The sequence below is a fragment of the Haliotis rufescens genome, unplaced genomic scaffold (genome assembly GCF_023055435.1).
Source record: "Haliotis rufescens isolate VD_foot unplaced genomic scaffold, xgHalRufe1.0.p SCAF_12, whole genome shotgun sequence".
NCBI classification, from domain to species: domain Eukaryota; kingdom Metazoa; phylum Mollusca; class Gastropoda; order Lepetellida; family Haliotidae; genus Haliotis; species Haliotis rufescens.
The window spans coordinates 17,287,261-17,310,029 of record NW_025963802.1 but is presented as its reverse complement, the minus strand read 5'-3'; the positions used below and the strand labels follow the sequence as shown (position 1 = coordinate 17,310,029).

The window sequence follows — 22,769 nt, the reverse complement described above, 5'->3', positions numbered from 1 at the left end:
CACACGTGTAACTTACACCATATTCAATAGGCCTACTACACACGTGTGACTAACACCACATTTCGTAGGCCTACTATACACGTACGACTAAGACCACATTTCGTAGGCCTACTATACGCGTCTAACTAACACCACATTTCGTAGGCCTACTACACGCGTCTAACTAACACCACATTTCGAAGGCCTACTACACACGTGTGACTAGCCCCACATTTCGAAGGCCTACTACACACGTGTGGCTAACACCTCATTTCGTAGGCCTACTACACGCGTCTAACACCACATTTCGTAGGCCTACTACACACGTGTGGCTAACCCCACATTTCGTAGGCCTACTACACACGTGTGGCTAACCCCACATTTCGTAGGCCTACTGCACACGTGTGGCTAACCCCACATTTCGTAGGCCTACTACACACGTGTGGCTAACCCCACATTTCGTAGGCCTACTACGCACGTGTGGCTAACCCCACATTTTGTAGGCCTACTACACACGTGTGGCTAACACCTCATTTCGTAGGCCTACTATACACGTGTGGCTAACACCACATTTCGTAGGCCCACTACACATGTGTGGCTAACACCACATTTCGTAGGCCTACAACACACCTGTGACTTACACTACATTTCGAAGGCCTACTACACACGTGTGGCTAACCCCACATTTCGTAGGCCTACTACACACGTGTGGCTAACCCCACATTTCGTAGGCCTACTATACGCGTGTGGCTAACACCACATTTCGTAGGCCTACAACACACGTGTGACTAACACCTCATTCTCCTCAACACACACGTGACTTAAACCATATTCCACAGGCCTAGTAACATCATGTGTTCATCTTCCTAACTGAAATCTTACTGAAATCATACGCCAATTCCTATGTATCATCAATTGCCCTGAACAACAAGAACTATTGTGGCAAACATGTACTCAATACACGGAGGCCACCCCCTACTAGCCACTTATTCAATCGTTGAGCACAGTTTGTGTTCTGCTCTGAACTACCTGTGATACATTAAATGAGTCAAGTAATGCGATGTCTGTACTTACTACCCATCACCCCCATAACATGAATGAATTGAACCAATACTGGGTGTCTGGTTGCGAGTCGAAGGTTCAGTCACATCGTTCAAGATGGCCACCTCCTCGACATTGTCAGTGTATGACTACATCGTAATTGCTGCAACGTTGGCTGTGCCGTTGACTATAGGTGTTTACCTGGCCATTAAGGGGAGAAAGAATGATACGAAAGAGGAATATCTACTTGGAGGGAGGAGTCTCCATCCGATACCTGTCATGTTGTCACTGTTTGTGACGTTCATGTCGGCGACGTCGCTTATAGGGATACCGGCAGAGACGTTCACGACGGGGTCGGATTTCTGTCTGTTTGTGGCGTCTACAGCTCTTTCGTACCCGATCGCCTTGATCACCGTTGTCCCCATAATGCACGCCATCCAAGTCACCAGTATGTACGAGGTAAGTCTTGGTTAAAACATAAAAACGCTTTCTTTACACTGTCTCGACAAGAAACAGCATCAAACAACTATATTATAGTGGTGTAGTAATCATGTATTAAAACTTCAAAATGAGAGACATGCAAAGTTCTTTAGACTGGCTAATCACCTTGCACCTTTTTTTTATCTTTTTTTTTCACAGATAAATAAATGATGTTTTTTCTCTGCAGTACTTCCAGCTTCGTTTCGGGTCCCCCACACTGCGTCTCCTGGTGACTGTGGTCGGCATGGTTCAGAAGGTGAGGAGAAACAAACACCACTGCTTGAGGGGACACATATCCTCAGTCATATCCGGCGCCCTGTTTAAGGACCCTCTCATGGTCGAATACGACCCCTTCTGTATACACACATGTGACAGAGGCCGAGAAGTCACATGTACATTATATAAACCCTCGTTTATTATTATTATGCTTATTGTTTACATCTTAGTATGCTTTCAACGATGATGTGGGATTCGTAGCCGGGAAAATGGTAATACGCTCATGGTATCATTTGGAAACAAGGAACTATTCACCGTCATGCATAACGGAATTTGTTGCTACTTTGCCTACTCTTGAATGTTTAACTGATAACATAACATAACATAATAATAATAATAATAATAATAATATTATAATAATAATAAGAATGTATGCTTTTGTATAGCGCAGCATTCACTGTGCATAAGTGCTCTGTGCGCTGAATAACCATTGCATGCCATGTACCCTATTATGCAAAGTTCCTGAATCAACAGGTAACAGCGTCCCACTTGTGACTCAATGGCGATCCATTTGACAGATAAAAATCTTCACCCCAAATCGGTACCAAAGTACACACACAGACACAATCAGACACAATGTACACGTAGCAATATCTATGTCTTTTGACAAGTTGTTTAGCTTTAATGTATGTTTTCTATGACTTGACACGCGTCACATTGCTAGAATAGGTCTTCAGCAACCCATGCTTGCCGTAAAAGGCGACTATGCTTCTCGTAAGAGGCGACTAACGGGATCGTGTGGTCAGGCTCGCTGACTTGGTTGATGCATGTCATCGATACCAAATGCGTGGATCGATGCTCATGATATCAATTACTGGATTGTGTGGTCCAGACTAGATTATTTACAGACCGCCGTCATATAGTTGGAATATTGCTGAGTGGGGCGTTAAAACCAACCAACCGACCAACCTGCTGTTGTGTTGTGTTCTCATGTGAATTGGTACAAGGCCGAAGTGTTCGCTAGTTGAACCCACCTTCCGAAATATATTACTCAGATGAATGTGTGTCGAGGGGCTGCTCAAAATCTCACCTGAAACCAAGCACCTCAGCCAAGAGCGTCAGTCATAGGTCAAATGTATTATGGTGAGGTGTTGATCTCCATATTATCCCCTTCTCCGTGTATAGTGAGGGATGGTTTAAGACCTTCTCAATATGACTCTATTTTCATGTTACTGGAACAGGTTAACAGTCTGCAATATGGTTTTCCTTTTCATGCAGTGCTGTGGCATTTGTTTAAATAGCCCAGTTAGTCATTTAGTTATAGCTAGTGTTTCTACCAGGATCCCCAAAGGGTAGGGCTACAAGATGGTAATGAGGGCACCTTTACTTACCATGTATAATGTCAATATCATGTCACAGAAATAATATGCATCTGATTCCTAATGGCTAGAATAACACAGTTGTTTCATTAACTTTATTTATTAACAATGTGTCTAATCTGAGCCTAAGGTAAATATCTAAGATAACAAGTAAGTAAATTTGTTTTACGCTGCCTTTAACAATATTTCTGTTACATCGCTGCGTGTCGGTAGCCCGAAATTATGTAGGTTTTAAACGTTTAGCTCTTTGATGTGTGTTTGTTTGCTGTTTAACGCCGCACTCATCAATATTCCAGTTATATAACGGCGGTCAGAAAATAATTGGGCCTGGATCAGACAATCCAGTGATTTACGTCATAAGCATCGATCTACGCAATTGAGTACGATGACATGCATGAACCAAGTCAGCGAACCTGACCACCCGATCCCGTTACGACAAGCATAGTCTTGGGCAAGCATGGGTTGCCGAAGACCTGTTCTAACCCAGTACCTCTTTGACGAAATCCTCAAGCACGGGTATGGTGCTGACACACCTAGAAATATAAGAAGGGAGACTCTGGGATTCGAACCCATGATCACAGATTTCGGACACTCCTACGGGACACAACTGTGCACAGCGAACTTACATAACGACCCATGGGGATTATGTTGTAGGAAAGGTCATGCGTACCATCCTACAACCTTCATCCTTGCACGAGATATCTGCTACTGGTTGGCCTGGTCCAGATTCTATTATTAACCGGGGGCACGGGTGGCCCAGTCGTCTAAAGCGCCGCAATTCGCTGTGCAGAGTTGCGTCCCTTGGACACGCCAGAAACCTATGATCGGTTCGAATCCCGATTCGCCCCGATTATGTTTCTAGGTTTGTCAGCACCATACCCGTGCTCGTGGGTTTCACCGAAGTGGTAAACGTCTGAGACCTGCATCACTTCGGGCTTCCTCCCACATTAAGCTGACACGCCGTGATAAAGCTGGAATACTGTTAAAAGCGGCGTTAAACCCAACTCACTCACTATTATTAACCAGTACTCGAAAACCCAACCCACCACCCCTCACTGATAAGTAAAAAAAGTAGATACTTCCATCATAACAAGTACAAGACTTTTGATCAGAAGGTCAAAACGGAGTTCCTATTCATGGAGACCAGCATTCATGAATCAATGTATACCTCGCGAAACATGGGAGCGTAACCTGCTCCAAACAAAATACTGCATGTAGTTTATGTATGGCTGTGTCTGTGAACATGACTGTATTGTTTGACCCTTTAAGTGTGTGTCATATCTGGAATGTGTGCACACAGCGGGAGCTCAAGCGAGAAGCAAGATCACAATTTCACATTCAGAACATTCACACTTCGCTAGATCGACTCAAACATGTTGCAGGCTTCTACGTCTTATTTCTTCATCTTGGATTTCGTGAGGGGTCGTGATTTTTGTTATCGGTCACTGCCTGAAGGAGACGAGCATTGTTGTATTTAAACTACACATTTTTTTCTTGATACCCAATGTGTCCAGCGAACAATGTTTTGCGGAAGCTGAGAACTGTAACATTGTTTGCTTAGCCCCAACACACACCCACACCCACACCCACACCAAGAATAACAAACGTCAAATGGTCGGTCCCTTAGCTGATATAGCTTAGTATTTATTTCATGATCAGGTGCGTCTTAACATTTTACTGTTTCAGATATTATTCACGGCCGTGATGCTGCTCTCGCCGTCATTATCTATACAGACAGGTAATATCACCTGGGCAATTATATTAGTACACTGATTGATAACACTTCCAAGTTACAATAACATGTAAATGAAAAAAAAGATTTATGTGAATTGAACAGTCACCTTTATTTATCAGTTAAGGAGAGTTAAGATGCCTTCGTTAAAAACAAATCTAACCATGCCAACCAGTGTGAGCTAGAGGGTAAATTTAACTTTGAATTGTAATTATTATTGGTCATTATAAGACTTTAGTATCATGTTATAATACAACACACTAAATACACGACACACAAAGGGTGAACATGTTGAAGGTTAAGAAATTGTCTGAAGCTCTCGTAGATTGTAAATCCAATCGTATTAATTCAATAAAATGACATGACATGACCGTTAAAAACGGCGTTAAACCAACTTACTCACTCACTCGATGATATTTTTTCAGCCACTGGATTGCCTTTTTGGGTGTCTGTAGTCATCGTAGGACTGGTGGGGATAATATACACTTCGATTGTAAGTATATACAACCTTATATAAAACCCATGTTAAACAATATTACCTTACACACATGTATATATAGACTAACATTTACTGTATGAAATCTTATATTACACATTACCCTTCTTGACTCTAAAAATAAAATAAAATAATACTCCAGATTTGCCCGATGCTGATTTCAATGTGGAATACAGCTAGCTAGAGCTGGCTAGACTTGCTTTTGTATACGCTTCCAGATTGTGTTTTTTCATAAAATAACATATTCCACAGTCATGGTGCAGGACTAATGTATATAATAAAAAAAATACTAAAATTTTAATTTCATTTATATATAAATATTGCAATTATAAAATCTAAACTAGATTATTATATAACATATTAAAAGTTAAATTTGATGCGAAAAGTAAGACTGAAGTGAACTGGAAAAGATATTTAGATTCTATGAATGGATTTCGAAAGATAAGTGGAGATAAGGAGCAACCGCATGAACAAAGATTGATGATGTTAAGTCTGCAAGTTACCACAGTCGCTACTATAGTGTATCCTGCTTGTAGGGTGGGATCCGGGGTGTGGTCTTGGTGGATGTGTTCCAAGCAGCAATCATCATGATCGGTGTCATTGCTATTCTAGTAAAGGTGAGTGCTGAAACATACATACACGGGCAAACAATATACGCTTGAAAATTGAATTGGATCACAAAAATTACAAACGCTATCAAAACGTTAATAGGCTCAAAACAGTCGCCAAAATGTTGCAAATTTTAGGTCCAAAACACAACTATGATACCTGTGTCAAATACATCACCATCGATTAACCAATTTTTGTTTGTTTCTTATTTAGCCACCGTTAGACTTGAGTGTAACTTTCTTTTCAACGGCAGTTTATGTGAATATAGTGCATCCGTGACAGGAAAGAACTATATTATAAATTTGTTGATGGACTGGATGCTGTAATTCCTTCCGGATTGTCTGATCTACACTCCATTGTCTACAGACCATCGTCGTTTGCCGGGACTTTGTAGCGTTTGGAAACAAATGGGCACTTACCTTTTTGGGCAAATTGTGAGTGTCGGTTGCTGCCGGTGGGGCAGGACGTGCTTGACCTTTTCGCGAACACCTTGTGTCATCACTGATTTTCAGGGATCCATTCATATAAATTTCATGGCTGTTTTGCCTTTTGCGCCAATTGGAGGCTGTTTCGGCAGATGGTCGAGACTGTTTCTTTCTGGCGTTGACGTTGACGTTGACGTTGACGTTTTGGATTTGTTTTATCAGCGCTGATATCTTCCCAGTCTGTATCTTGACAATTTAATATCTTCGTAATATAACTCCATTACATAGAATATGCAGTGTGTGAACACCTAAACATATTACGGCTTTCTGTTTAGTGCGTTGGTGACACAGGCGGCCTGGAGAGATCGTTTGAGTTGGCGAAAGAGGGCGGAAGGATAACACCACCCAAGCAAGTACCTTGTCACTTAAACTTAACATTGATCGCCAGTAAGTATTCTCATACTCATCTCATGTCACCGAGAACAATGGTGAGTCGGGCAACTTGGTACTTGGGATGCAAGCGTGACATTTCGAAAGCGGTGTCCGCATTTTTGAGATGTTGTTCCTGAATCTTGTCAATCACATTAGTGTCAAAAGGCACAGAAAATTCAAGAATATAAATGATTTCACTGAATTTATCAAAAAGGATAAAATCGGGTTCGTTGGTCTGTATAAGTCTGAGGCTGTATACGGACCTATTCCAAAGAATTTTGAATTTATCATTTTCCATGACGCCATCTACATATTCTGGTTCGTACCATAGATAAACTCTGTGTCAAAACAACAAGCATCGCGAAGACGGTTACAAACGGATCAAAACACGCCATTGCGTCGCTGTAAATACTGTGTTTGTGCCAACGCAGGGCATCCACTGATGATGTGTTGGGCAGTCTCATTATATTCATTGCATTATAAACATTTCTTACTTACATTTTGATGCAAAATCACATATAGGCGGTTTCGAGTGGGAAGTGACTGGTCCTGAGCAGCAACAGAAAGCCTTCTGTTTCACTTTTCAGGCCAGCCGACTTCATCCAAGCAAAGGACTCTGCAGGGTTGCTAATCCTCTCAACACTGCACATAAACGCGATGCAGTTGTCTTTGAAAAACTGAGTCTGGGCCGATTTGATATGGCGGTTACAGGCCGGCAAAGCCACATTTCGAAAATAGATAGCCCAAATTGATGTGGCTCTCGCGGCAATGGTTATGGTTGCGTGAGTGTATAATGTGGCTCTCGCGGCTATGCTGTCAAAACATGCTTTGTGATTCTAACAGGTTACCGTATATAACAAAACAAGTCTTGTTTTCTCATTGTTTATTCAACAAGGATAACATATTCATCAAAAGTTCACATTGTTGAATATGAATAGCATATGGATATCATAATGGATTTAAGGTCATTACTGCAGATGAAGGAGGTCGCCCACGTGCTCAGCATATTCCATCTCACTCAGCTGTTGGTTCAGGAGCTGGATCTTGAGGGACGCAATACGTGCATCGATTGCCTTGTACTTCTTTCTTCGTGAAGGTTCTGACTACTGGTTAGAGAGTCTCAGGACTGCAACCTCTTTGAGTGACTGCCCTAGCTGAAATAGCTTCACTACCTCGTAGATGTTCGGGTGGCACTTCTTGGCAAGTTTCTTTATCTTGTTGTGCCACCCTTCCAGGTGATTATTGGTACGATGGCCTTGGTTTTCGAAATGGTTCCAAATCTCTGGCATGAAGGCCCCTCCTTGAACCCAACTGGTTGTCACGTAGTCCATGAAGGCAGTCACTTTAGGGCAAGCAGGAGAGTCAGCAATGGCATCAAGCCACACATCATCCACTTTGTCACGAGGTACTAGAGGGAGACCTTCTTTCTGCACCCTCCTCCAGATACATTGGGTGAAGTGAAAGAAACACCCTCTAACTAATGTCCCAGGAAATGTTCAATGTTCTTGTCTGTAGTGAAGATGAGGATGTAATTTAAATGTGGGACACTCATTTAAAGGTATCGGTAATCGGATTAATTAATTACCCGCTAAAATAGGTGAAATGCTCTCAGCTGAAAATGTGGCTCTACCGGCAATAGCCATTTCTGAAATGTGGCTCTCCCGGCTAGACACCGATATGGCACTTCGCTCAATTGACACTCATTTCTGTACCGTCCAGCAGTACAGAACAATCAACAAAATCAACATTGACATTGAAATTATGTCCTACATCCTTGATTCGTTCAAGAGAGCTGCGGAATGCATTGTTTTCATCATGTTTGACATGCTTCACAGGACGATCACCATACAAATTAATGTATGCAAAAGTGCGCAATTCAATTCTTTCATAAAAAAGAGCCGCCACTTTAATCAACCACGCCCTCCCTTTTTATTGGTAAACATAAGCGACTGAGTGAGGAGCGAGGGTTGTGGGATCTATTGTCTGTCAAAAGTCTTCGTGTGAGGGTGTTAATAATCCGAATTTCTTGTTTCGTCCAATCAACAGCACCAACAGAGTACGAAAGGACGGGTACAGCATAAGTATTTGTGGCTTTGACTTTAATTCGATCATTTTTTTATATTTTTATTATTATTATTATTATTATTATTATTATTATTATATAAGCATTATTTGCATAATTTGAGAACATGATTATAATTTACAACGTCTCTACGTTATGTCTCTGCAGTTTCGACTTCGACCCTCGAGAACGTCATTCCTTCTGGGCGCTAGTTATAGGAGGGACATTCACATTCTGCGCTTACTCATTCGACCAGTCAGCTATTCAAAGGATCTGCGCTTTACCAACTATAACTGGGGCAAGAATGTAAGTGTCTCTAAATTAACAACATCGATATATAGCACGTGTGCGTCGCCTTGGGGCGATGAGGTAGCCTAGCAGTTAAAGCGTTGCTCCGTCACCCGCGATACCTCTGTATCCCATGTTGGTACATTGTATGGGCCAGATGACACGTCATCGACCGAGTCTCAAAGACCAACTTTCTGAGCCAGATTGGTCGCCACTTACGACGGAAATAGGGTGTTGTTCCCACCTGGGTCACAACTGTGGAAGACGACATGACAGAGAGAGCGCTCATATTGGGCAGGGAATGTTCTATATATAGAAACCACACGTTGGACAAGTCTTGATTGGAACGGTTATATACAGATAAGTTAACATGACGTATCGTTTGAGATTTATATATTTAGAATTAAGCATATCATTTCCCCAAACAAATGTAAACGAAAGGGGTTAGAAAATGTATTGGTTCTAGAAAACCGCGAAAGAGATATGTAGTTGATATTCGTGATATTCAGAGCACTTTACCGAAAGGCAATATCGAATTATAGGCAACATGGCAATCATAGAACGACTGTCCTTCTGTAGATTTACACATTCACCATCTTATTATTTATAGCGTTCCGTTTGTGATATTCAACACGCTTTCTGAACATCATCAAGAACGTCTTGATGCATGATTGTTGAATCGTCTTTGAATCCCTCTGAGGTGGCGATAGTGGAGCCCAGGGGATGCAGATCATTCGATGGTCCCAGTTTCTCATTCCCCGCGACTGTATTGTTAAACCCACTGTTAATGTTCCTTTCCTGCTTGTTTGATTGTTCATTAACGCCACACTCAGCAATATTTCAGCTATATGACGGCGTTTTGTAATTAATCGATTCTGGCACTTACGATACGACATGCATCAACCAAGTTTGTTTGTTTGTTTCTTTGTTTGTTTCTTTGTTGTTTAACGTGGCACTCAGCAATATTCCAGCTATATGACAGCGGTCTGTAAATAATCGAGTCTGGACCAGACAATCCAGTGATTGAAATCATGAGCATCGATCCACACATTTGGGATACGATGACATGTATCAACCAAGTCAGCGAGCCTGACCACCCGATCCGGTTACTCGCCTCTTACGATAAGCATAGTCGCCTTTTACGGCAAGCATGGGTTGCTGAAACACCTATTCTACCCCGGGGCTTCACGGGTCGCATCAACCAAGTCATCGAGCCTCACTATCCATTCAGTTGCCTCTTAGGACAGACTGAAGTTACCAAGGAGCATATTTTTACCCGGAATCCCCACGGGTGTCAGTGTTTCTCATCGTGATATTGTTATAATATTACTGAAAGCGGCGTAAACTTTACTCACTTTGCGCCCCGTGAAGATCCGGGTTAGAATAGGTCATCATGACCATCAACCGATGCTTGCCGTAAGAGGCGACTATGCTTGTCGTGAGAGGCAATTAACGGGATCGGGTGGTCAAGCTTGCGGACTTTGTTGATACATGTCATCGTGTCCCAATTGCGTGGATCGATGCTCATGACATCAATCACTTGATTGTCTGGTCCAGACTCGATTATTAACAGATCACTGTCAAATAGCTTGAATGTTGCTACGTGATGCGTTAAACAACAACACACAAACAAGCGAAACAAACATTTGAAAGCCGTTGAAAAGCTTCCCACTTGTTGAATATGGCGTGGGAGAGGGCTTCCTGTTTAGATAACTCTTGCAACGGCAACCATTCGCGACTCTTTTCTGTCGATGCTCCCCTTCGGGGGTGTTTATTGGCTATTCCTAGACAGCAATGTCTGATGTTTTCCTCTGCAGTCAGAGAGTGAGGGGACACAATAAATAGGCTTCCCACAGTATACCCATGTAGGGAATCGAACCCGGAACTTAAAGGTGACGAGCGAAGTAACAACGCTTTCACCAACAGGCTACCCAAACACCCCAACATCTCAGTCCTGACAAAAATATGAATTCTTGGTAATAGACCCGTGAAGATCCGGGGTAGAATAGATCTTCAGCAACCGATACTTGCCGTAAAAGGCGACTATGCTTGTCGTAAAAGGCGACTAACGGGATCGGGTGGTCAGGCTCGCTGACTTGGTTGATAAGTGTCATCGATCCCAATTGCGTGGATCGATGCTCATGATGTAAATCATTGGATTGTCTGGTCCAGACTCGATTATTTTACAGACCGCCGTCATATAGCTGGAATATTGCTGAGTGCGGCGTTAAACAACAAAGAAACAAACAAACAAATCAGGGTAATATCTTAAATTGGCCCAGTTGAACATGGTACAATGAGTTTAATAATGATACACTGCCTTCCGTTTTTGCGAACACCTTGTGTAATCACTAATTATCAGTGATCCATTCATGTACTTTTCCTCACTATTTTGCCCTTTAAAGCCTAGTAGAATATTTTCTTGCGATGACGTTTTATATCTAATTGAAATAGACAAGGGCCCCGTTCCTCAAAGCGATCTTAGCACTAAGGTGATCGTAAGTCCCATACTTTAGCATAGTCTTACGATCATCGTAACGCTAAGATCGCTTTGAGGAACGGGGCCAAGACCCTTTCCATAATAATTTTTCATAAGAGATCTCGGCCAAAGTAAGTATCGATTGTACGATTCCTGTTATATCATGAGCATGTGTTTATGTATCAATATCAAATAGTGATAATACTAGGTGTATGTGTCCTGCCCTGCCGGTGAGAGCCGTCACAAACACATCCAAAGGCAAGTCAATTATTCACCTAAAAACACGGGGATAATGGTACACGTCAAAATAGAGAACTGCATCATTTCTGTCACTGATGCATCAAATCTGAAAACTTGGTAGAAAGAGCATGTAAGTAACAGAATTGGTCATCACGTTACAATTGTACTGTATTCCACATGTACTATACACAGAAATGACAGTTAGCTCAAGCAATGCATATTATACCCACAGCGCGTACATAGGTAATATGATTCTGGTTGGTGTCTACATGACCTGTGTGTGCCTCATGGGTATACTGGCATACAGCTTCTTCGCGGCCACAGAGTGTGACCCCTTCACGGTTGGCATCCTCACCAACAGAAATCAGGTGAGATTTTATTGATAAATACGAAATTATGAATAACCGACATGCGTCATTGCCCAAGACTTTGTACAAAAGGGCGCAATTATAGATTAATATGGTCAAGTGGTCAATCAGCGAGAAGCAATATCTCGGCGAGATTTAATTAAATTGTGTTATATATTGCCCATCATTGTTTTAAATCGGGACAATACCTTTCGGATATTTGCACATTTGGACTTTGGTGATTCTCGAAGCTGATTTGCCAGTTGTTTGTTTGTTTGTTGTTTAACTCCGCACTCACCAATATTCCAGCTATATGACAGCGGCCTGTTAAGAATCGTGTCTGGACAAGACAGTCCAGTGATTGATAACATGAGCATCGATCCACGCAATTGGTATACAATGACAAGCCGATCCCGTTAGTCGCCTCTTACGACAAGCATTGTCGCCTCTTACGACAAGCATGGGTTGCTGAAGGCATATTCTACCCCGGATCTCATCAAGGTAGCCGTAAGACATAAGGTTGCTACAACTGGCAAATCGATCCTTGAAGATCCGGCGCAGAATTAGGTCTTCAGCAACGCATGCTTGCTGTGAAAGGCGACTTTGTCAACGTTGGTGCTCTACCGGATATTCCTGCTTTTGACAACACAAGTCCGTCTGTGGGTCCACAGCGTTTATTCGTGATCTTTATATATACGTTGTGGACCCACAGACGGACTTGTGTTGTCAAAAGCAGAAATATCCGGTAGAGCACCACCGTTTACCTGGGATACAAAGTCGCCTTTTACAGCAAGCATCGGTTGCTGAAGACCTAATTCTGCGCCGGATCTTCAAGGGTCGATAGTAGTACAACAATGCGATGCGCCTCAGCAGGCGTTAGAGGTCGTAAGAGGACCAACCTGCCTAGCCACTGTCCCAAGGTCAAGTCTCGACTCACTGAAAGCGTACTATCTTTAACCCTCACTGTCAGACTGCCATGTATCGTGTTACGTTACATAGATGGTCAGCTTGTAGTGTCCGGCGTATGATCAACAATGTTAAGCTTCAGTGGCCAACCGGTCATTCTCAAGCCTTAATTAAAAGCCGCTGACCCGCACATGACTCTGTGCTGCTGGCCATGGTAATGATACCCCAGCTGCTGTTATAATTTGTATTTGCAGCACTGTGAATATTTAAATAGATATAATCAACTTACTTAACTGTGGGAATATATAAAACGTATATAGACTCCCTGTTAAAATATACAGACGCCCTTTTAAAACCTATATACGATGCCAAACTGCCTATGATATATGCTTGCTGTCATATACCTGGAATATTTCGGAGTGTGGCGTTAAACAACATACAACAAACAAAACATTATTGAGAATAGATTGATAAAGTTACATCATCAATAACAGAGCAGTTACTTCGAATAAGGACATTTCATAAAATGTTCTTCAATTAAGTCTTTGAAAGGCATATTGAAGTGATACACATAAGGAAGAGTGAGTGAGTTGGGTTTAACGCCGCTTTTAACAGTATTCCAGTTATATCGCGGCGTGTCAGCTAAATGTGGGAGGAAAACCCGAAGTGATGCAGGTCTCAGACGTTTACCACTTCGGTGTAACCCACGACCACGGGTATGGTGCTGACAAACCTTGAAACATAATCGGCGCGAACCGGGATTCGAACCCACAATCATAGGTCTTTGGCGTGCCCAAGGAAAGCAACTGCACAGCGAATCGCGGCGCCTTAGACGACTGGGCCACCCGTGCCCCCACATAAGGAAGAGTGAGTGAGTGAGTGAGTTGGGTTTAACGCCGCTTTTAACAGTATTCCAGTTATATCGCGGCGTGTCAGCTTAATGTTGGAGGAAAGCCCGAAGTGATACAGGTCTCAGACGTTTACCACTTCGGTGAAACCCACGAGCACGGGTATGGTGCTGACAAACCTAGAAACATAATCGGGGCGAACGGGGATTCGAACCCACAATCATAGGTTTCTGGCGTGCCCAAGGGACGCAACTCTGCACAGCGAATCGCGGCGCCTTAGACGACTGGGCCCCCCATGCCCCCCATAAGGAAGAAAATTGATGGATATCAACTTCTTTTTAATGAGGAACACAACGTTTCGGAGTATATGTTTACTCCTTCATCAGGTGACATTTATAAATTCTCTTCCTTACGTCCCTCAGTTGTTCCCTCAAAATAACCATCTCACAGAATAACCTACTAGAAACTCGGAATATCGTATAATCTGTCCCCCGTGAATGAATATTGAAAGCCCCAAGCCCGGTAACTGCTTGAGATTTAAACCAATCGTTCTTTCGGAACAGTTAATTCGTTGTTCCTGCTGACTGTTTGATAATGTGTTTTATTTTTTTACATCTCAGCTGATGCCTTTCGTTGTACTGGAATTGTTTAAAGATCTGCCAGGCATGCCCGGTTTGTACCTGGCCACAATATTCAGCGCGGCATTAAGGTGAGCTTAGCGGGTAACAAGCAACACATGCAGCACAAAATGATGCGTGATTTCTGTCTAGTGCACGTTTTATGGATAAGGGTTATATTATGTTTGAATTTGAATAGACACTATCTTAGCAAGATAACATTGAAAAAGGAACTTTACTGGCGCTTAGCCTTCTCTAAAATAATACTTCTACATGGTTTTATTCTTGAAAATGTCATTTGATTTAAAATTTTGAAAATTAAAGAAATACAGACGCATAATACACAGTTGCTGGGTATCGTCATCTTCCCGAGGCAAGTGAGTTAACTGCCCATAAAAGTCCAGTTTCCACCCTTGCCGAACTAGGCTGGTATTATGGAGTTACATTTTGGCTGGACTAACGAGTCTATGCATAGACTTTTAAAGTCAGTTAACTCTCTTGCCTCGGGAAGATGGGTATCGTAGACATCTTGTGTTTGGAAATCCATAAAAAATCCTTTTTTTGGCACAAATGTACAACAGTTCAAACAAGGTAGGGATTGTGCGGCTGCAAATGCATTTCTTATTCCAGTCTTTATTGAACCAATGTATTTTTACAGAAAATTACGTAGCCAAAGATTTATAGAAACTGTTGCGTGTCCCATCTATTTGACGGCGATCTTTAAATATTCGAGTCTGGACCAGACATTCCAGTGACTGACGCCATGAGCATTAGTCAATGAAATTGGGATACAAGGACATGCAAAGCCACCGACCCTCACCACCCGATCCATTTAGTCGCCTATTACATGTACGACAGGTAGTTGGGGATCTGTAATATAATTCTTACCCGGGATCTTCACGGCTTCATATACATGTGAAGATCCGGGTTAGAATAGGTCTTCAGCAACCCATGCTTGCCGTAAAAGGCGACTATGCTTGTCATAAAAGGATACTAACGGGATCGGGTGTACCGTAAAAGGCGACTATGCTTGTCATAAAAGGCGACTAACGGGATCGGGTGGTCAAGCTCGCTGACTTGTTTGATGCATGTCATCGTATCCCATTTGCGAGGATCGATGATCATAACGTCAATCACTGGATTGTCTGGTCAAGGCTCGATTACTTACAGACCGCCGTCATATAGCTGGAATATTGCTGAGTGCGGCGTTAAACAACAAACAAACAAATCGTATACATGTACATGTACTTTACATCAGGTTCATAGTAGCGGTTTGGTCGAATCCGGCCCAGGGCGAATTTACCATTAAAATAGTAACATACATTTATGGACAGAAAACATCTCATATCATGGAGCTATGAAATGCCAATAAAACATGATACTACTATGTTGGAATTTGCAGATATTTCATTTCCAATAAAATTTTATTAGAACTACCTCTCTGTGGTGAATATATATAATTTGAAGTAGCTTTAATCGCTATTAGCGCTATTCGATTGATCATTTTTAAGTTATGCATTGTCATAAGATCTATGATGACAAACTCGATTGTCCACGTCTTCAGTTTTGTTCAAATTTCGTTTGTATTCACTTTTCACCTACATCTTAATGCGGTTTGTTTTAGCACCTTGTCGTCGGTCACTAATGGTCTCGCTGCAAACACTGTTGAGGATATTCTGAAGCTGCCATTTGAGCGGTTTAAAACCAAGGAGTCCGTGAGATTGGTCGTTGCAAAGCTAGCAGGTATGTTCTGACAAAATACAAACGTTCATCGAACAAAACAATATCTATCCAGCTGAAAAAAGGTTCTTGCAGCGCATTCTCAATACTGGAATCCCATGTGTCCTGATTGTGATCACATTGGGATTGGGATTGTCAGCATGATACACGGTATCCAGGTATTCACCAAAGTGATAAGACCTGAATCACCTCGACGTTACCCCAACTTACAACTGACATGATATACTCGTATACATGTATCAAGCAACTTTGAACATAGATACCGAGTTTGGTGCTGGTTCCAGTATTTTTGTATTGAGAAAGATAAATACTGGTGATGTGTTGACTATAGGCAATGAGGCCTTTAACTGCACTTTACAGGAATGGTGAGGTGAGGTGAAATTGGGTTAAACGTCGCGTCCAAGATTATTGCACTTATATAGCGACGTGCATGCACGTGTGTGTGTGTGTGGCTGCTTGTACTAGTCCGGACTGATGCCGATTTATAGTGCTAGCTCACTGAGATACCATGCCGCAGTTTAACATGAATACCCCACTCAGACACAGTATACTGACTCCGAGCCGACCAGTCCTTGTTTTAGCCCATTAATGTCGAGCGCCAGACAGGGTAACAACAAGTACCATCTTTTAACGTCTTTTTGGTATGACGCGCCCGGGGATCGAACCCCGGACCTTCCGCTCTCCGGGCGGACGCTCTACCACAAGACCACGGAGGCGGCACCTTTACAGGAATGTGCGTACATGATATATTTGCTGTGTTGCAGTTTGGTTTTATGGAGGGTTGTGTATTGGTCTGGCATTCCTGGCACGGACCCTACCTGGAACATTGATTCAGGTATGTTTTGGACCGTGCTAAGCCAGAACCTTAAATAGTAAGGAAATAGTAGTATGATGTTTTTAAAATATATTGACTTATTGGTTTCCACCATTTTCGGGGCGGTCGGGTAGCCTAGTGGTTAAAGCGTTCGCTCGTCACGCCGAAGACCCGGGTTCGATTCCCGACATGGGTACAATGTGTCCCCCCGCCGCGATATTGCTGGAATATTGCTAAAAGCGGCGTAAAACCATACTCACTCACTCACTCCACCATTTGGAATGCAGAATTAGATGATATAACAAGTGAATTGGGGAGTATGCAATGTAACAACATTTGCAGTATCAATATTCACGAAGTATGGCTGTTCGGTGGGATGTGCGCACGTCATGTAATCGAACCGACATTTTTGAAATATTTGAAAACTACATTTAAACTTTTTACTTATAACCGAAATGTTCAAGAAAGCTATCGACTTCCGACTCCCTGGGGAATTCGGGGGAAAATACACCCAAGATGCCCATGCTTGTCGTACGAGCGGACTCAAGATCATGGGCTGGTCAGGTTCGGTTGATCGTACCGTGAAATGGTGTTCATGCTTTCAATCACGGGTTTGTCTGGGACGGACGTGAGTAATTACAAAATACCGTTAGACAGCTGGATCATGGACCTTACCCTGAAGCGTCAAATAAGTCTCAAAACGTTGTCTCGATGTCGAACTATTTAAAGCTTCATATACTAATTGGTTCCCTATGCTGGTCGTATACCGACTATATCAATCGGGTTGTCAGACTCGGTAACTGGACTTATTGTGAGTCATCGTACCCAGACGGCGAGAAACGTAATAATGTCAGTCACAGATTTGTCAGACACGACCAGGCTGTCGATTGAATTATATTGCTCGCTGTGGCGTTCAACAACAAACAAATTTAAAACGGCCAAATATATGCGTGGAAATGTTGCAGGCCAATATAGACGGTTATCAATGTAAAGTGAGTGAGTGAGTATGGTTTTACGCCGCTTTTAGCAATATTTCAGCAATATCACGTCGGGGGACACCAGAAATGGGCTTCACACATTGTACCCATGTCGGGAATCGAACCCGGGTCTTCGGCGTGACGAGCGAACGCTTTAACCACTAGGCTACCCGACCGCCCCTGTCAATGTAAAGTGAAGCCTGTCATAAGTGGTTAAATTCAGAGCACCACAGTAGCTATCACCCCCGTGAAGGTCCTGGTTAGAATTGGTCTCCAGAAATCCATGCTTGTGAGGGATCAGTCGGTCAGACTTGCTTATTTAGTTGATGCATGGCACGTCATTATTTCAGCTTACTCTCGGCTTCCTCGGAGCCTGTGGTGGGCCGGTACTGGGCGTCTTCTCACTGGGGGCGTTTGTACCGTGGACAAATAAGATCGTAAGTAATATCTTCACAAACTTGTCACAATCACTGTCCTTATTGATTCAATGTGTACCTGGCAGCATGAAAGTGTCTTGGACTCTTTGTTTCGCTCAGTCAAATCATTGATCGATTAATGTGACACAATCGTTTCAGGGCCACATAGAGAAAAGTAACCATCAGAAGACCATTTCATTTCGAGCGACAAAGACTTTTATTGTTACCGAAAGGGAATTACATGATAAGTTAAATATGTACAGGGGGCAGAGTTTCGGACAACCATTCTGATGTGAGAGAATAAGCCAACTTCTCTTCACACCTCTGACGGTATCTACCCTCGGCCATCCCCTCCTTTACATGCAACACTGAATAGCGTTACATTAATTACAAATTATGTAGTGAGTCCGGTCTAATCCAAAGACATATTTGTCTTCCAACTGAGTGAACAACAAAAACGACACGTCGCTTACTGAGAAATAAGTGTTTGAGGTTATCTTGGATTTGCTTGTTGCAAATCAGCAATATTTAGAGTTAGATACCTGATGTCTCGGTGTGTATATCTTCGGGTAGTGTAGTTTTTGTCTCTGTGTGTTGCTGCAACATCAGATAGATTGAGATAACTATCAACACAGAGTGAGATTATATTGAAGTCTCTGGTTACCTCATTAATGATCACCTTTACCTGGCTTATAATCCTAGAATGATTAGATTATCGTGATTTGTTTGTTCTTAATAATGTCCAGTCAACCTGTCAAATGAATGTTGGTGAATCAGGAAAATTATAAATTGACTGAATAAGAAAACACATGCTAGCCATAAAGGTGCATGTTTGTTTATTTACTAGCCAACTTCACGAATGCCAATCAAACAGTTACAAATTGACTGATTTTACACATTGACTGTAACATATACGTGTGTTTTGCATCCGAGTAAAGTACACGATTTACACTGGCAATGCGAAATTGTTATCCATAAAACAGTTCATGTCTTTTTGTATAATATTAATTTGCGACAACAAATGTTTACATGATCTGGCGCCAATGGAGTCATATCGAAGGCCCATTTTTTTTTGTCGTTCGGTGAACACGTTACTGGAGTTACTCGGTTTAATGTTCGCGTGACCTCACACTGTTAACCTGTTTTTTAACATAAAATAAACTGCCAATTTAATCATGTTTTCATTTCCTTTTTGCAATCCTGTCCTTTTCTTTGTCCTGCTCCATCCATCATATCATACAAATGTGACATGATCGTGTTAGAGCAGAAAACATTTAAGTATTGAAAGTTACTGGCATTAAGGAGGAGGAAGGAGAAGAGTTTTATCTGGCCACCAAAAAAGTCAAATGTTAAAGTTTAGTTTTAACATATTTTATTCAACCTTACATGAAAGGGGCCTAACTGGCTTATATACTAAACAAAAACAGTTAAAGATCATGAATATTGTTGAGGACATCTTGATAAAATTATGTACCCAGGCTTGAACAAGACCAAACAAAAATCCCCCAAAATATTTGATATAATTGTTAAGTGTATACACTCTTCAAAAAACGAAACGCTTAGGCTAACTTTGAAAAGAAATACTGTGTTCAATTATATGTGCATATTTCATGTAATTTGATTGGCACAAAGATGAAACTTGGCACGGTGATAGTCACATGTTCTGTAGAGATGATGATATGGCAACACTGATTGTCCTGTCACAAGATACGTACGTCCACGAGTCACAACTATTTTGACTTTACGCCCGAATGAATCTGTTTCGGCATGTGCACATAATCAAGACTGATTATTCTCTGGCTTTAACGTTTTAAATCCGGCACAATATCATTTCTTTATACAGGGTGCCTTATCAGGAATGGTCGTCTCGCTCGTAGTGAACATGGGGCTGGCTATCGGAGCAGCGTTGTATGGACGAAGACCTGTACCCCTTCCCCCAGCTCCCGGCGACTCCTGTGACGTCCTCTATCCGCCAAACGTCAATGGCGGAAACATCAGCACAGCGTTGCCAGCCATGCTAAATGTGACATCCACGACGGTGTCGTTCAGGTAGACTGCATACCCGTTCTTCCTCCGCATCAAGGTCTCATGGTGAAGAATATAATTATAATAGAATGAAAATATATTTTAATGTGGCAGTAAGTAACTCTTTTACCCAATACTTTGTATCAACGTATCATTTAGATGCAAAATAATCGCGCGAATTGTCATGTCACACAGTCCGTGGATATGATAATAATGCACGTTCTTGTTTTGTTTAGGGTTTAGTAAGACAGTGAATACTAAATTCACTCGTTAATGAAATGATCACCTGTTAATTGTTTTCTGTTTCGTACATCATTATTGATACAGCGTTGTCGAAATATCCTCACACAGATAATTCTTGCAGCATCGTCACCGAGAACGACGACGGACATCCATTCTACGACATCTCCTACCAATACTACGGTCTTACAGGCTGGCTTGCTGCGTTCATCGTTGGTTTGGTGATCAGCCTCGTCACGTGTAAGTCACCAAGTCTACATTCTTCGAGTTCGAATCCCCACATGGGTTCAAATGTGTGAAACCCATGTCGGGTATCCCCCGCCCTCATATAGCTGTAATATTTATGAAAATGCGGCGTAAAACTAAACTCACTGACTAACTCACTCTGTTCCAGGTCGATTGTATCCTCCCACCACAGATGAAAGGTTGCTGATTCCAATTGTGAGACGAATTTGGAACGTCAAGAGACATGAACATTTTCAACACGTAAGTACCATGTGATCTACATATGTGTTACAAATGAATTCATATAACTTTCACCGCTACTTTGCCTTTTAAGCTCAATAGAATCTGAAAATCGAGACTGGTTATTTTCTAGCGTTGACGTTACATTCTTTCCCGTTTCCAATGTGCTTTCATCAAAAAGGGTCATTGTTCTAAAGCAATGCTTTTGAGGAGTCGGTAGCTGATGATGCACCCATAACATTCATCTTCGATTGGCTCGTATTCAAGGACAACATAAAAATTTAATGCATTGTGGCACAAGGGAAGACACAAAAACAATTATAACCGTCAAGTTAAAAGTTTTGTCTATTTTCGTTCGCAAAGGCATCATGATTTCTGCATCAGTGCAATATATTTTCAGGGGGAGAAAGAGACACCCGTCACTCAGCAAGACAGAAACCATTATTCCTCTGCTTCCTTGCCACCAAAGCTAGGAAGAGAACCCGATAGCAAGGCTGGCCATGTATGGCACATTAGATTATGATGAGGGTGTAAATTGCAGAATGGTGAGAGAAAGTATAAACCCATGCATGATGGTGGCCAAAATGAGAGAAAAAACCCAATGGTCTTAGCGATGGTCATGAAAATGATACACGGGTGTTTTGAACCTTCATTTTGTAGTGTTTCGGCTGGTTTTAGCATTGTTACATGTTGATAACGTTTGTAACTGTTTGGTCAATAAAATTAGTCTGTACTTTCTTTTTAACCGGCTATTAGTTGGAAGCTAACATAAACATACGTTTATACCAAATAAAAACTAATTCATGTACATGAAATGTATGCAACCAAACTCAAAGGCATGTTGTGCAAGTCAACAACCGGTTAAAATTAAACTGTTACGACCATATGTAAATTATATTTTCGACAGATACTGTCATTCAAAGGGAATGCCGCTAAAAGGGTTGAGTAACACATTGTTTTTGGAATACACCAACCAGGAAAACAATGGGGAGTTATGTATATATGTATATGTGTTTTGGTTTGGTTTGTTTTTTAACGCCGCACTCAGCAATATTCCAGATATATGACGGCGGTCTGTAAATAATCGAATCTTGACCAGACAAACCACGCAATTGGGATCGATGACATGCATCAACCAAGTCAGCGAGTCTGACCACCCAATCCCGTTAGTCGCCTCTTACGACAAGCATAGTCGCCTTTTACGGCAAGTATGGGTTGCTGAAGACCTGTCCTACCTTGTTATGAGTACGCAATGTATAATTGTGAATAGTGATTCGGTTTTACGCCGCTTTTATCAATACTTCAGCAATATAAGGGCAATATCACGGTGGGGGGCACCGGAAATGGGCTTCACACATTGTACCCATGTGGGGAATCGAACCCGGATCTTCGGGGGAACGAACGAACGGTTAAACCACTTGGCTCCCCCACTCAAATGAATGAGTGAATAAATGAATACAATATACAATGTATTTAAATCATATGACAATTGGTTCAACATGTGTATAAGATCCAA

At 42.0% G+C, this 22,769-nt stretch overlaps 2 protein-coding genes across 2 annotated transcripts; both read left to right on the top strand.

Moving 5' to 3' along the window:
* The first annotated feature begins 1,137 nt into the window (after window positions 1-1,137).
* LOC124145656 (sodium-coupled monocarboxylate transporter 2-like) lies at window positions 1,138-8,201 on the top strand. Its single transcript, XM_048393885.1, has 7 exons — window positions 1,138-1,479; window positions 1,688-1,756; window positions 4,782-4,833; window positions 5,253-5,320; window positions 5,860-5,940; window positions 6,693-6,770; window positions 8,025-8,201. Exons 1-7 carry the CDS (start codon window positions 1,138-1,140, stop codon window positions 8,199-8,201), a joined length of 867 nt encoding a protein of 288 aa, XP_048249842.1.
* Window positions 8,202-8,960: 759 nt separating this feature from the next.
* On the top strand, window positions 8,961-22,355 carry LOC124145645 (sodium-coupled monocarboxylate transporter 1-like). The gene is made up of 10 exons (XM_048393798.1): window positions 8,961-9,157; window positions 12,091-12,226; window positions 14,580-14,668; window positions 16,201-16,319; window positions 17,081-17,151; window positions 18,458-18,544; window positions 20,367-20,572; window positions 20,913-21,028; window positions 21,183-21,274; window positions 21,654-22,355. Exons 1-10 carry the CDS (start codon window positions 8,979-8,981, stop codon window positions 21,774-21,776), a joined length of 1,218 nt encoding a protein of 405 aa, XP_048249755.1. The 5' UTR covers window positions 8,961-8,978; the 3' UTR covers window positions 21,777-22,355.
* The last annotated feature ends 414 nt before the right edge of the window (window positions 22,356-22,769 follow it).

What these genes read in the sequence shown, in the direction of transcription:
- LOC124145656 (XM_048393885.1), top strand. Translation starts at nt 1,138, where the DNA reads ATGGCCACCTCCTCGACATTGTCAGTGTATGACTACATCGTAATTGCT. An exon ending in GTCATTATCTATACAGACAG is followed by an intron (nt 4,834 to 5,252) that starts GTAATATCACCT and finishes ATATTTTTTCAG; the next exon opens with CCACTGGATTGCCTTTTTGG. An exon ending in TCATTGCTATTCTAGTAAAG is followed by an intron (nt 5,941 to 6,692) that starts GTGAGTGCTGAA and finishes CTTTCTGTTTAG; the next exon opens with TGCGTTGGTGACACAGGCGG.
- LOC124145645 (XM_048393798.1), top strand. Translation starts at nt 8,979, where the DNA reads ATGATTATAATTTACAACGTCTCTACGTTATGTCTCTGCAGTTTCGAC. An exon ending in GGTCGTTGCAAAGCTAGCAG is followed by an intron (nt 16,320 to 17,080) that starts GTATGTTCTGAC and finishes GCTGTGTTGCAG; the next exon opens with TTTGGTTTTATGGAGGGTTG. An exon ending in TACCTGGAACATTGATTCAG is followed by an intron (nt 17,152 to 18,457) that starts GTATGTTTTGGA and finishes TCATTATTTCAG; the next exon opens with CTTACTCTCGGCTTCCTCGG.